The sequence below is a fragment of the Patiria miniata genome, unplaced genomic scaffold (assembly GCF_015706575.1).
Source record: "Patiria miniata isolate m_02_andy unplaced genomic scaffold, ASM1570657v1 HiC_scaffold_4, whole genome shotgun sequence".
NCBI classification, from domain to species: Eukaryota; Metazoa; Echinodermata; class Asteroidea; order Valvatida; family Asterinidae; genus Patiria; species Patiria miniata.
In genome coordinates this window covers 4,274,883-4,289,867 of record NW_024037071.1, presented here as the reverse complement: position 1 = coordinate 4,289,867, position 14,985 = coordinate 4,274,883, and the positions used below count along the sequence as shown (strand labels likewise).

At 39.6% G+C, this 14,985-nt stretch overlaps 1 protein-coding gene across 3 annotated transcripts in view; it reads right to left on the bottom strand.

The window, feature by feature from the left end:
• Positions 1-14,985, bottom strand: part of LOC119739735 (Fanconi anemia group I protein-like) — a 24,926-nt gene extending 9,941 nt beyond the window's left edge. The window contains exons 1-22 of one of the 3 annotated variants that reach the window (XM_038214774.1): positions 13,283-13,358; positions 13,132-13,251; positions 12,399-12,608; positions 12,066-12,151; positions 11,435-11,602; positions 11,023-11,146; positions 10,473-10,561; positions 10,087-10,183; positions 9,868-9,900; positions 9,341-9,433; positions 8,733-8,811; positions 8,552-8,609; positions 7,685-7,785; positions 7,349-7,513; positions 6,559-6,760; positions 5,393-5,516; positions 4,457-4,585; positions 3,041-3,211; positions 2,317-2,508; positions 1,575-1,696; positions 742-906; positions 8-187 (exon numbers count right to left, since the gene is read on the bottom strand). In XM_038214774.1, coding sequence (XP_038070702.1) covers positions 8-187; positions 742-906; positions 1,575-1,696; positions 2,317-2,508; positions 3,041-3,211; positions 4,457-4,585; positions 5,393-5,516; positions 6,559-6,760; positions 7,349-7,513; positions 7,685-7,785; positions 8,552-8,609; positions 8,733-8,811; positions 9,341-9,433; positions 9,868-9,900; positions 10,087-10,183; positions 10,473-10,561; positions 11,023-11,146; positions 11,435-11,602; positions 12,066-12,151; positions 12,399-12,608; positions 13,132-13,221 — 2,678 coding nt within the window. In that variant the 5' untranslated portion in view covers positions 13,222-13,251; positions 13,283-13,358. Of the gene's footprint in view, positions 1-7; positions 188-741; positions 907-1,574; positions 1,697-2,316; positions 2,509-3,040; positions 3,212-4,456; positions 4,586-5,392; positions 5,517-6,558; positions 6,761-7,348; positions 7,514-7,684; positions 7,786-8,551; positions 8,610-8,732; positions 8,812-9,340; positions 9,434-9,867; positions 9,901-10,053; positions 10,184-10,472; positions 10,562-11,022; positions 11,147-11,434; positions 11,603-12,065; positions 12,152-12,398; positions 12,609-13,131; positions 13,252-13,282; positions 13,359-14,825 lie in introns of those variants that run through there. The other 2 variants (XM_038214773.1, XM_038214772.1) reach the window with 2 other exon arrangements.

The following is a 14,985-nucleotide window of genomic DNA, read 5'->3' as shown; positions in this document are numbered from 1 at the left end:
AGCTTACCTGGAGACTAAGCAGCAGAAGCGATAGAGTTTCTCCTGGTTGGTCCCCGCTGGTCCGTCACAATGCCCCTTGTCGTTAAGTTGCTGGACCTTCTGAATGGCGGTGCCGACGACGTAGCGAACAAAGTCCGACTGTTCACGTAGCACGGCGAGGCACTCCTGATTGTCGGGATTGTCATCCCTGCATAGGCAGGAAACGATACAATTGTGATTCGCAAAAAGTCAGGTAGAAAATCCAAAATGTACGGCCGGCCCATGTACAAACAGCTGTAAGTTTGAACGGAATGCCTTGCGGGCCAGTAGTTGGTGGAACCTGGTTCATGTTGATTTCAACACGGGTAGGTAAGACGATAGTTTGAAAAGGCCTTATAAAGCAGATTTAATCTTAAAGGTGTTGTACAACATTTGCAAGTATTATAAAAAAAAAAATACCAAGTTTTTGTGAAATACCTCACTTGACTGTAAGTATACAATAGTCTCAAGCATCCTGTGAAAACTTTGCACCCTGGTGTGCCGTCATTTTCAAGAAAATTAAATTTTGTATCGATGTTGGGAAAAAAGGGCTTTTTGTCTTCAAATACTACCCCCATGACCAAATTTAGTTAGTCCACATTTTGTTACATATATCTGCGAATTTGGTTTATACGTAGGTGATAGTGCCCTCTAGGGGAATAAGAAACAAATTCAATCTTGGAGAAAGACTACTCTGTATGACAAGGAAAGTTCAATGCCTACGTGAATAGGGCCTTCATCATGCCGGCCACAAACTTGACGGACAGGAGGCTACGAACAGCTTTCTGACTCGCTTTGTTCTTCTGGCCGCTTTTCTCTCTGAGTATCTCCGCAAGCTTGTGGTACTTGCCATAGAGCTGCAGTAACTGCTCTCCACTAGTGGCAGCGCTAAAAAGGATCAGAACATATTAAAGTTATTAATTACAGGTATTTAAATTCTGCAATTAACATTTGACAAGGCTTAATACCTTCTTTTGTTGCTTTAACCCCAACCTTCCCTATTCCTCCAAAATCCACTCAGAAAAATGGAGGATTTTGCAGGATTGAGGCTATATAGAAAAAAATGTGTGGCTGATTTTGGAGGATGCACTGTGTCAAGGTCTTGGGCCGGACCTTGTGTTGTTTATGCTCAGCCGTGCATACTTTTAGTTATAATTGGAAATCCTCCGCACTGCTCCAGGATGTCACTGGCTCTGCCTCAACACATTGACAGTGATTGCTGGAGGATTTTCAGTAGGATTTTTGGGTAGGTAGTTTGCTATTCCTAATTAGTCTTGGAGGATGACTGCATTAAGGAGTGCATCAGAATGATAAATCATAGATGACAGCAAAATTTAGACCCCAAATTGAAAGAATTTAAATGTATTCACGCAATTTAGGGGCACCTATATCTGTAACACTATATCTGGCAATTAACAACAATCCAACATTAGCTTGATCAAACATCAAAAACAAGGAGATATGATTGTGGGGTTTTTTTTGGAAGAAAACATGCAGTTCATTCAAATACTACAAATTGAAGTAAATATTATAGTAACTTCTCTTTTGTGCCTTACCTGCGGTCATTATTGGTGGAGTTGTACACCATAAGCACTTCATACACACCTAAGACTAAGTTGGCAAATATGGTATTTTTGACTCCTACGCCGCTAGTCTGGGAGAAATCCGCAGATTTGTCCTGATGCAAGAAAGTGAACAAATATAAAAATGATCTCATTGATCAAGTGAATATTCAAATATAATTTTTGTTCAATTTAAATATTCAAAAATGAGAGAGGTCTAATGGAGATGACGAAAAACGTCCACGATGTTATTTTAATCATTTTAGTTGGGTGGTTTTGTTGAAAAAATTCTGTTGAAATCCACTTTCACACCCGATTTGAGAACTTCCATGATCAATTGAATATTAGTCCAAATTTCTTCTTTGATTAAAATCGGTCAAACATCATGACATATATAGTTCTAATTGACTCTTTGTAAATTTTGACGAGCACAGGTTTACCCAAATCCTGATCAGACAGCCGCATATTAATCTTAATCAGCATATTTTGAATATTCTAATTTTTGATCAAGATCAAGTTGGAATACTGGAATAACTAAATTATTCAAAACTGAACAGCCCTAAAAGCTGGTTTATACTCCATGCAAAGCGGATTTGACGTCATAAAACATTCGCTGCGAAATTCACTGGAGTTGAAATGTGTTCAACTTTTGTGATTTCACAGGACAAACGTCTCTTAACATCATAAATTCAAATTAATGCTTTTATGCTGTGTATGGACCGGCCTTAAAGCTTACCAATTCAAAATCTTCCAAGTCACTCTTAATCATGCGCTGGGTGAGAGAACTGAGCATCTCTTGCTGTTGTTGAATAAGGCTTCTTAGATGCTCGTCATCTTCATCAACATCTTCATCATCGTCATCCTCAGCTTGCAAGATCAGCTTCTTGCATCGTAGGACGCAGTGACATAGCGATTGCAATAGGTGGGACTTCACAAAGAAAACAAAGCAGAAATCAATTAATAACAATTATAAAAAATAAAACTGGTACGTACAGTGAATGTAGCACTTTTAGTTGAAATGGTGGAAAACTGTACCGTTATCACGATAAAATTCAACACAAGCATAAAGTGGGGAGATTTTAGATTTCTTTTGAAAACAAAAATGTAGAAATCTCGAATCGAGGCAGAATAGAGACAATCGGCAAAGTTTCACACTGACCAAATTTTGCCTGCGCCGTCTTTAATTTGTGATGTTTCAAAACTTCAGTCCATTTCTTTGTTCAACTTTAACTTGTCAATTTCTTTGTTCAACTTTAACAATTTCTTTGTTCAACAAAACTTCAGTCAATTTCTTTGTTCAACTTTAAATCTCATATTTGTGTATATATATATTTTTATTTTTTAATAATTGTATAATATTTTTTAACCAGTCCTGTAATTGGCGGTTTGTTCTGCTGTTGGATGTGGATAATAAATAAATAAATAAATAAATTGTTTATTTATCAAATGGTGCATCTTACCACCGGTTCCGTGCTGGAGACTTGATCTGCCTGTGCCATGATGCACTGATTCAGCTTGATGGGGGGAAGTATGTCCTCGTCAGGTTCGTAATACCGCGTCCACTGCTTGCTCAGCATCTCGACAATGGTGTCCTTCAGCTTGGAATTGTTGTACAAGACTTCGTACAAACCCTGACAATAAATCCATACCAAACCAAAACAGTGAATGACAAATTGCACTGATAACATTTTCCAAGTCTATTAAAGATTTGGTTCCATTACATAAACTTTGGAATATTGGAAAACTTATTTTGAATCTTTTCTGTTGAAATTTTCAAATAGGTGATCATCATATCAATTGTTTAACCAGTTCGCGCCTGATGACATACATATACCTGCAAAGGTTTGGCGGTATTTGGAACGGATGATGGATAAACACGCAGGGAGCGAGGCCGAAAAATATGTCAGCGACTTGCTTGCAGCGAGCCAGGCCAGAAATATAAGTGTGCTGCCCGAGGGTGATGGCTTCAACCCGCCTGGTTTGAGGCCGAGTGAAAAGTAATCCCGTAATCCCGTGCCTCGCTTCGTTCTTGTCAAAATAATCCTAGCGCGAACTGCTTAATAATCAACAAGGTTGTGTTCACTGAATTGAAAATGAACATTTAGACATACTGCAAGCTAAAATGAACCAATCAGTCTCCGTACCGCCGTAAACTGCCCTGCTTATTACTCCCAATACCACCCCAAACTGCCCTGCCTATTCAGTGTTTTTAAAATACATCTGTGAAGGGCAAAGCCCAATGTTGAATATACATCACCCCAACGCAAATTCTATCTATGAATAATGTAGTACAGGTGCCAATGTGTTAATATACAGGCTGACCCCCAAAAAATGCAACTCTAAAACAATTGCCTTTAAAAAAAAAAAGTAGTCATTTTTCATCCTGTACCCAAGTACCTCAAACAGTGAAACATTTTGCTGTGCAATTATCCTTCAATTGTGCAATTTAATTAGTATTTTTACATATTTATGATGGTGAAAGAGTACAAAATGGGACAAAAAAAGGATCAGATGCCTGTTCAGGTGGAAAATAAAAGGCATTTCCATCAAATCAATTTTTACTCTTGTCATATTATGTGCCGTGTTGTTGTAAGGATTAGGACATGCACAAAAAGGTACGGTGAAAATCCCTTACTGTGGTATTTTTTTGTGTACAGGATGAAAAATGACTACTTTTACATAATTGGCATTTTCTCAGCAACCCAAAGTGCTATTTTCATGATTGTTCTAGTATTTGAAAAAAAAGCTTTAAGCTTTAATCTGATACCAAAAACATACAAATCCACCAATCCCTTCTTTTAAGGCAAATGTTTTAGGATTGCATTTTTTTGGGGTCACCCTGTGTAGTTTGCATAAACTGCATGTGCATGTTTTACCTCATACAGGATAAGTCTAACGTCTGCCTGTTGGGTGAAGCACCGACGGAGATTCCCAAGAATCTCAAGACACACCATGGCCTCGTAGTGGCTGGGCTGGTGACTTCTGGTGTGGATGTCTACCAAAGTCTACAGCATTCAGATGAAAATATGCATCAATAACTTATTTTGGAAACAAAAAATCTGCGTAATGCCAGAAAAACAATTGTGTGTTCACGGCTTAGTCCTAAAAGTTATCCAGGCACATAGGTAGGAAAATAATTGTATACTGTAATTTGTTTATGTTTGTCTGTCGGTTTATACTCACTTTGTTTACTTTAGGATATCTTTAATGGTATTCTGTTTAATTAACCTGTTTAATTGTTTAATTAAACAATAACACACACATGAAAAATTGCAGAGGAAAAAAAACTGTGTATTTTCTAAATAATAATACTTTATTTTGTTTGGCCAAATGTGGCAATGAAAAGTTTGAGATCGGCAATTTGGCCGCGAAAATCTAAGAAGGTTTACTGTAAACCCACCTTTTTTTTCGGCCTAATTATTAGTAACATGCCCCACAATAAATAACATGGATAAAAAACTGGGGAAAGATTTTCACATACGAAGTTCACTCAACACCCTGTGTACAAACCCTATGAGATTGGACTGAAAATTTTTAAGTGTTTTCTAAGAAAATGCTTGTATTTTCTCACTGCTCAAATTGACTTTGATGACATGAAATTGCTATCTGGGGGCTTGTTAGTCAATACAGAGGAAAATTAGTGAACTTCATATATGGAAATCTTTCCAAAACTGGTATGTGTACTCTCTACATAGGCATGGGGCACGTGTCTTCAAACAAGTATAAGCCAAATACTCTTTACAGGTTGTAACAGTTTGAGAAGATCAACGGGTTTTTTTTCTAATAAAATTTGACATTAAATTTGAGATTACCTGACTGGAGGACGACATGTAGGACTGGCTGGAGAGCTGACTGGCGGACAGACTCTCATAAACCTGGAAACTTTGGAGAATCTGAAGATATCCCGAAACGGCAATTTTACGGGCGTCGCCTTGTCTGTGACAAAACGTAAGTAAACTATTTCACTAAAAATGACGAAATAAAATCAGGATTCAGAAACATTCTAAAAACTGCCCCAAAACTTAAAAATTTCAGGAAAAAATATTTGTACATAAGGAATACGCCTTGCCTAATAGTCTAAATTGTTTGCTTGATTGAATAAAACTAACGTCCTTCCTGATGGTGTGTTCATGTAAGAAGTATAGCCCAACTCCCTACTATTGCATCGGGGGGGGGGGGGGGGGCTGGGATGGGGTTCGAACCATGAGAATCTCATATTACAATGCACATATTTCTTCTTAATATAAAAATGTCTTGACTATCAAAATCGCAATTCACATAATTGAATAATGCGATAGATATAGATACAGTATATAACACTTGAAATAATGAAAAAAATGGAAATTCTCTTCAGAAATTCATTTAGGAATTCATTTTTCATTTCACAAAAGAAGAATACTTTTCAACAACACTGAAACCATTAATTTGTGCCTTTTTTGGAATGAAAATTATTTTTCGAGTCAATTTTCATGTGAAACACAGTAGATAGTAGTGTTGTTTCAGTCCATTGCAAGTCTTCACCCCACAAGTCCATCACAAGTCCATCACAAGCCCATCACAAGTCAAATCACAAGTCCATCACAAGTCAAATCACAAGTCAAATCACAAGTCCATCACAAGTCCATCACAAGTCCATCACAAGTCCATCACAAGTCAATCACAAGTCCATCATAAAATCCATCACAAGTACATCACAAGTACATCACAAGTCCGTCACAAGTCCGTCACAAGTCCGTCACAAGTCCGTCACAAGTCCGTCACAAGTCCGTCACAAGTCCGTCACAAGTCAGTCAGACTCAAGTCAAGTTACAAGGTCATACAAATACAATGCGACAAAGGCAATGGTATTCCTTTGTCGCTGTTCGTCCCCCGTTCCTTGTCATTGGAAAGACCTATGATGTTATGAATTGTGATGTACTTATGACCGGAATTGTGATGTACACAACTACAACACTGAGCCCCGATGAGAGACACTGACCGTGCGAACATTGCCTTGCGGAGTACCAGCATGAGGGAGTCTTTAAGCGACACGTTGAGTTTTGTCAGTGGTTGCACAGCTCTCAAGAGCCCCTCGGCTGAGGATGGAGAGAGGAACGCTAGGTAGTCCAACGCTTCCCGCACCTTGCGGAGCGAATCGAGGAGAATCTGCGGGGCTGAGTTGACTGTATTGGCAAGAAGACCTGTGGAAAATTGGTTAATAAAGCACATGGTTCATTCAACAGCATGTCCAGAGATGCCAACTTTACAGACTACAAAAGAGTAATGATTCTTCCTGCAAAGAGTAATGCTAATGTAAATACATAGGACAACAGTCAAGTTTAAGAGTAACCACAGAACTTTTCAGAGTAACCACAATGTTGGCGTATAGGACAGCTGAAAATTTCAAGAGTAGTAACATGCCTCAAAATCCTAATAATTACTCCAAAAGAGTAATGGTTGGCATCTCTGCATGTACCCAAAAAGTGTTTCCTCTGAATTTTTTTGAAATAACAATACAACCATGAGGTAAGTTTTGAAATTTTTTAATTGAGAAGATACTCCCAATCCTTGGCCTAAACCGCTACGAGTGTTGTTTAATTTCCTTCATGCCTCACTGCACAATGGTCAATTGATCACAATAGCATTTTTTGGACACTGTGACCAAGTTCCTTGCCTTAATCAATTTCTGTGCTGTGTTATGTAAGCTGGGTAAAATCAACACCAGAAGGAATTGATAAGAACTCAAAACAGAGGTTGATAACGTCAGAGCAATCCGAGTGGAGACTCACCGATATAATGAGAGACTGGTGCCGAGCCTTTGGTGACGATGCGGTTGAGGAGTTGTTCCAAGATGTCTGGGCGTACCATCTCATGGGCCTTGAAGGTGGTCAGCAGGACCTGGCAGCCCAGGGAACAGGCTTGTTGGTTGGGACTGTTGGTAGATGCCTGGTGCTCTAAAAGTGTCGCAAGGTATCAACAGAACTAATGTTCATCGAGCAGTTTGGAACCAGGGGAGGGTGGATTGGGGGTGTGACCTGGTAGTTTTAGGGTTAGAGACTCATGAACAGGGGTCAGAAGTGGGATCCAAACTGCAGGTAGTTAAATTGTACCTTTCGGTAACCTACCTGTGGATTTTCCGAGAGGTCCGACCTTGGGCCCAAATGCATCCATGAGCGTGAATCCCAGCTGTACCAATCCTTGGGTCACATGATCCCAGCCGTAGGAACTGTGCAAAAATAATTTTAAAAAAACCCAGAATAGTGGTTACTGGATGCCAGATGAAATGGTTGAGTTTGAGATCTTTAGAAAAAGAAAGTTCAGGACACTTATGCAGTGACTTGGCTAGTCCACTCTCCAAAATTGTGTCTGTACAGTTAGTGCTGCAGCCGAACCATCTAACTGAACCAAAATGCTGGAAGCCCGATGCTACACCTATCATTCCAGTTATGGGTTGTGCTATGGCCACCGTATAAGGGGGCGTTGCCCGTTTTTTGAGCCCATTTTTTGTTGAAACATGATTGCAATTTAGTTAAAATTTCTTTGAGTCATTACACAAAATTGTAACAATATTTTGATATTCATGTGCACCACCAAATAATTTTTTCTCTGATTTTGTCTCCCAAATTTGAATTTCACAACCAAATTTGGCTCAAATTTCAAGCCAATGGACTGAGGCACATAAAGACTACTAGAAAACAAACACAATCAGTATGTATACATGCGTACTTTCTGGCATGTGACATATGCGTGCCTGTGGAATGGCAAGAAGACTAAACGGTTTGAAATTTATGGTCAAAATGAATAAAAGACGGCAGCCCAAATAGGCCATAATGATAAAACCCTGAGATATTTCGGACATATTTTGAGGGCGCTGTTTAGTCCAGGTAAACTCGTTCTTTATTGGACACAATTTACCCAAACAAAACAGCGCCCTCGTATTGTGTTTGCCAAATCTCAAAACATTTAACGAGATGCCTGTTCCTATACTTTACCTGTTTTGAACTGTATCCAAGATAAGCTCGCTCACATCTGTTGATATTGGGGCCAATTCTACAGAACAAATAAACAAATACATTGTGTTTATTTCCTGCATATATAAAGATTGGGTTAAAGGCAAGCAAACATTAGAACAGTCTATGATGGAACCAGAATTTCAGGACTTTCACTCTTTACCTGCAATCCAATGAGATGACTTTTGTCTGGCCGCATCTTTGAAACTTTTCAAGATGGCACTCTTCAAAAAATCATAGATCTAAAAAAATCAAGGAGGAAAAAAATAAATACATTTGCTGTCTGTCAGGAGTCGTAAGGCTGGCTCTAAGGTCATGCGAAAGGGAAAGCAAAGTGAATGTGACGTCACAAATCATTCGCTGTGAAATTCGCCAGAGTTGAAATGTGTTCAGCTTTTCAAAATTGCAGCGCAAAAACTTGATTTTAAAAAACCCAGTGTGTTACTTATGCCATATCTAGGATTAACGCAACAAATCTGTTATGCAGTTCAAAATTAAATTACGATCAATTTTCACAAATCTTAATGTAGCTGTGCGATGTTTTCATTCATTTAAACATCTTGGACGAGGATGATAACAGCTTTTACGATGGCTGTTTGTTCTGACACAAAACGGTCATTAAATCATCTCCGCCGCCATTTTGAAAATAGTCTGGCCCGACTTTCTTTCAGAATCATGTGGCAACTCTGAAAATACTGTAACAAGTAAAACTCATTTACTTCAAAAAACAAAGCTGTGAGTTTGTGAAGCTATCCGTGTACATGTACTTACTGGTTCTTCAAATCTATGGATCTGAGCTACGGAGAGCGCCAATGCGACATTGAACGGTGACAGAATAGCTGAACTATCAATCATCTGTCCTGCCTGTGATGCAAATAAGAGACAAATTGAGGATAACGAGGTTTACAAAATACAACATGATTAATAGGCACGAAGTAAAAAAATACTGCAAGTAAAACTTGCGCGATCCTACTGGCATCCTGGAAGTTTGTATACATGTACAGGCAGTTAGTAAGGACAATTTTCAGTGACGGCCTTGATTGTCCACCCGGCAGGTACCAGTTCTCAGGTGAATGGGGAGTTTGGGTGAGACACGGGACTCCGTGCGGCCTAACGTCAGTGAGTCTTGGTGCATTCCCCTTGCCACTGCAGCATGCAGGGTCATTAATAGTAGACCTACTACTGACAGATGTTAGAGTAATAGTAATACTGAGCTGAGCTCTCCAGAGACCTCGTAAATATCAGTATTGGAAAGGATTTTTTTTGACATTGGCCTTCTCTCCACAGACCACTCTTACCTTGAGAAACTTGATAAATTCACGGCCAAGTTCCTGGTCTTGCTTGACGGCGAACGTCACGTGGAGAATGACCGTACATGTTAGAGTAATAGTAATACTGAGCTGAGCTCTCCAGAGACCTCGTAAATATCTGTATTGGAAAGGATTTTTTTTGACATTGGCCTTCTCTCCACAGACCACTCTTACCTTGAGAAACTTGATAAATTCACGGCCAAGTTCCTGGTCTTGCTTGACGGCAAACGTCACGTGGAGAATGACCGTACCTTCCATATGACGCAAAGCATCCTGGGATATGGTGTTTAAGGCTTCGGCATTACTGTCAATTCAAAATGAAAACCGAAAAATAAAATTATTTATCAAATTAAGGTATGCTCACGCTGAAAAACTAATTTGTATAATTAACATGCGTCCCAATGAATCGGTCTTGGTTTCACGTCGATCTCTGATAAAAGTATTTTGAATGAAGATCTGCCAAATCCTATCAGTAATGAAAAATTAAAATGTTTTGTGTCCCCTAACCTAGTCCAAACAAGGTAAATAAACTGAAATAACAAAGTGGTTACTTTTGGCTACATCGAAGAAAAAAAATGAATGAATCTTCTTACAAATGTTGATCTCTTTGTTGGTCCTTGCAGAGTTTATCCTGTTCACTGATATAGGTTGTCAGCCCTTGCAGTACCAGTTTCTTATGGCCCTGTAGATCAAAACAAGGAATTGGAAAAGACTATACTTTCATGAAATTAGTCCCGGTAGGCGTTGGGCCAGCAATCCTATCTGAACTAGAAATATGAAGTCGGTTTGGACTTTTTGGTGGCAACACGACAATGGGTGTTCTTAGTCTCTGTGAGGGGGCTAATTTTAATTGTTTGCTGCCACGCTGTCAAGTTGCTTTCAAAGGCACAATTTTGTCAAAATTTTAACCCCCACCCCCATTATTTTATTTTTTTTGGGGGGGGGGGGGGGGAGGGAGTCGCACATGCCTTGTTTGAACTGTTGGGACAGTCCCCAATAATCCCCAACAATAGTTGGGACTGTGCCAACGATAGCTGGGACTGTGCCAATGATACCTGGGACTAGTGTCCCAAGAACAGTTGGGACCATTGCCATAGGTGGTGCGTAACAGAGACACTAGCCTGCAGCACATTGTACTCGTACCTTGGTTGATAGGAGGAGAAGTTGATACACCAACGGTGGTAGTTCCTGCAAGTCAACATCCTTGCACAGTCTCAGAATCTTAGTGATGACAAATTTCAGCTGATCGCTGCTCAGCGCAACATCCCTATCAACAAGACAAAACATTCGGGCTTGTTATTAGTCAATGACAAGGGATCCAAGTGTTTCTATCATTTTTAATCTTCAAATAGACCAATCGAGGCATGCTATCATTGACAGAGGACAAAGCCATTCCTTTTTTTTTCGTGAGCGTCAGGCATCATCAGCAATGCGTTCAAATGCCATTGCCAAGTGGACCCCCAACTCTCCCCTTGTAACCGTTGAGGGGGTACTTGTGAACGGAGTCTATTGAAGGAGCGCATAGTGTATACCTAACACGTGAATGACTACCAACCTGAACATGGCAGCCAGATGAATGACGCAGTGTGGGTCCCATCTACTAGATGTCAGGGTGTTGATCACGTGCTTTTTATATTCCACTCCCGTCATGTTGTTGTTGCCGTAGGCGACCGTTTCCTTGGCAGCGAGAGACGAGATGATTTTGGGGAGGAGCTCAAAGGCCCTGTCAAAAAAGTGCGGGAATGAGAAATCAAAGAAAATATCAGGAAAAGGACACAAACAACACACACTTGGAATTTGTCTTGACATTTTGTGATGAAACTATATTGTAAGTGCAACATATTGTAATAATCTGAAAATGTATGCAAAATATAGATGTTAAGCCTTTTCCCAATGATATACCACAGAAAAGGATGTGCTTTCAATTGGCCTATCACGGTAGAATTGCCTTAGAATCGGGTCAACGCAACTTGTGAAATATAGGCCAATAACAGATATACAAACGGACGCAGAACGTGCAACATCTGAGACAAACAAAACTTAGCGTACAAACATTCTATAGGTTTGTCTCAGGGGCGTCACTAACTTCCAAACGGCAATAAATCACTCTGAGTTTTTCTTTATTCTGAGACACTTGCTTTGTTTATCAATCTCTTCATTTTGTTTAGTTTGTGCCTGTTTCTTACTTTCCACTCGTTGGGTCTTTGGATTTGACGGCATCCGTGAACACACCAGCTAGCTCAGCTAAATGACTTGCTGGAAGACTGTCTGTCTGCAAGAAAAAGATCAATAAAAGATGCATGAAACAAAGAGTATCTTCAGAAATTCAGGGTATACATATCAGGGTTCCCATAGGATGCATAACGTGCATCAGCTGTGTCGTATTTCTAACACGTCAACGGTGCATATATTTGGAACATTTTCAACACTGCGCAATGCGTGCTTGATTGCGTAAAATACGCACTTGCAGTTTTCCTACAGAGATGGCCGTATTTGAGAGAGACCTATTGCATATATACCTCCATCAGCAGAAAACCGACGATCTCTGACGCTACTCTGTTGGTGAGATCCTCTTCTTGCAGTAAACTGATTGCGGTGTTGTAAACATACAGCCTTCTCCTCATAGCGATCTGCTCACTACCACTCGCACCTTGGAAGATGATACGTATCAAGTCTGCAACATTGCCTCCATCACGTCTGCCGGCGTGCACATGAAGCATCTCAGATAACTGAACAATGAATTAAACAGCAATATGCAAACATACATTCTGTGTAAAGTTGTCTTTAGTCAAAACCAAATTTGCCAGATTTTGTTTCAGTAACTTTCACATGTTTTTCTGCAATCAAGGTTTCAGTTATAAACAAACATGACAGGTACTCGAATTGCAACCAAAACATAACCACAAAATGGTGATCATTTTCAGGCATGCAACTGGGAAGTCACACCAAAAAAAAGGAAACTCAAATCTTTCCCAGACTTTGTACAGTGTTTTTCTATTTTCAATGGCACACATTGGAAGTGAAAAAAGAGGAAATCAGCTGATCCAAGGAAAAGTGGCATGCCTGCATTTTGGGAAACGAGCGGGGTCCTGCTGATTATGGTCATGTGATCATGGTGCAAACCAGATCTATGATTTGTAGGGACACAGAATTTGGGAACCAGACTGGCGTGTCTGAGTAATTGTCCATGTTAAATCACGCACCGCATCAAAATCATTTCTGTCTTTTAAGATGCAATGATTTGACCATCACCTCATCATTGGTTGCTCTCTTCAGCAGTCTCATCAGCTTATCCTTCTCTTCTTTGCTGGCAAGGTCTAGCAACTCTTTGCCAAGAGTCATGATGCATCAGTTCTGAAGTCCTCCTGTGATAAATTCAACCAACCAAATATAAACATGAGATGTGCCAAACTCAAGTCAGTAACTAAACTTGAGTATCTATATATTCTTGAGTTGCAATGTTCATTGACTGCACTTGACTACTTCACTCGGTGTCTTATTAGCTTGGCTTGAGTAACTCCAGCTCTAATGCCTATCGCATAGGCATTAGAACTGGAGTTACTCAAGCTAGTGTCTTAAAAGCTATGGAATATATAGCCACACAAGCATCTCTGATATGTACCCAGGTGACATTTCTTCTGGTGAAAGTCGTCTAGTTTATTAAGCGACAAAGTTCACCAGAAGAAACCGCTGTGACAGTGACTCGCACTTATAATCTGTGCTAAAAGAGGTATTAAGTCTCATTTCCTTCCAAATCAAATCAAATTTACTAATCAAATTATCATAAACCTACATGTAGCTCTACTGAGTGGACCGCTATAGTAATGCGGGGGGTACCGTAGTTCCAGCGCTCCACCATGTCCACTCATAAAAAATATCGTCCATGTACCTGTTTTTGAAACAATCAAGTTTTCAAGGTTTGACCTAAGGACACACACACACGCAGAGTACGTACGATTATCATACCACACAACCAGTTGATTTGTTGTGTGTGCGGTACGTGTTCCACCACCAGCCAAAAAAAATTGTAAACCGAAGGCCATGTCGATGTTTTTCTCTTGATTGAAATAAATCCTTATACCCTTTATAACCTGTTCATCGAGGATATTTTTTTATTAGGCCCAACATAGATCTATAATAATTATAAATACATGTAAGGTCAAGTTAAAAAAAAAATCAGTTGATCGTCCAAAGCCCGCATCTTTTTTTTGAAGCCGCATCCTTTTATTCATTATTTCTATTTTTTTTTGTATTATACATTACTCATTAGGCCTATAGGTCCTATTGTATTATTAATTAGGCCCTATTTTTTTCTCACCTCAAAAATCTATTTTTATCTAAGTAAGAGTAACACCTACTTTAAATCTTACATCTAGGGCCTAGGCCTTCACATGGCCTTCTTCTAATTCTATGTTAAAATTTAGAACTGTCATTTCTTTGACCCTTTTTTTTTGGGGGGGGGGGCAAATTTTGTTCCCCCCCCCCCCCTTCATATGCAGTGCAACATTTAGCTTGAGTAACTCCAGCTGACAATAAGTGTCAGTGACATGCTCATGCTACATCATACATGTGAATGAATATGACATGTATGAGCATGTGCAAGTTGCAACGACGTTACAAAAATCAAAGTGCGTCACGTTTATACTTATATGATATATCGGTAATCCTTACTTTTAGGACACCTCTATTTTTTACGAGTTCTGTTCAAAACTGACTTTTGCAGATGTCTGTCCAGTACCAAAGTGACTTTTGCAGGCTAAAGCAGTCTTTAGAAGTCAAGAAGGTGTCATTGCCAATTGTTCAGATGTGCCACGAAGTATCAGAATGTCAATTTTGAGTGTCATTTAGTCAACTGTTTTGGTGAGTCTTTCCCTTCCTATATAGGAACGGGGTCCTAAAAGTAAGGATTACCGATATATCAACAATATCATGGCCCATGCACTCACTCAGACTACCCTGCGTTTTGTACCAAGTTGTTTAAAACATTTTGCCAGCTAAACTTCATCAGGCTAGTTAATTAGTTGACACGGAAACAACTCCAAGCAAGTCCAGGGAAGTCCAACAAAATCTTTCACTCAGCTTATTTTGCGCGCGCGCGACCGATTG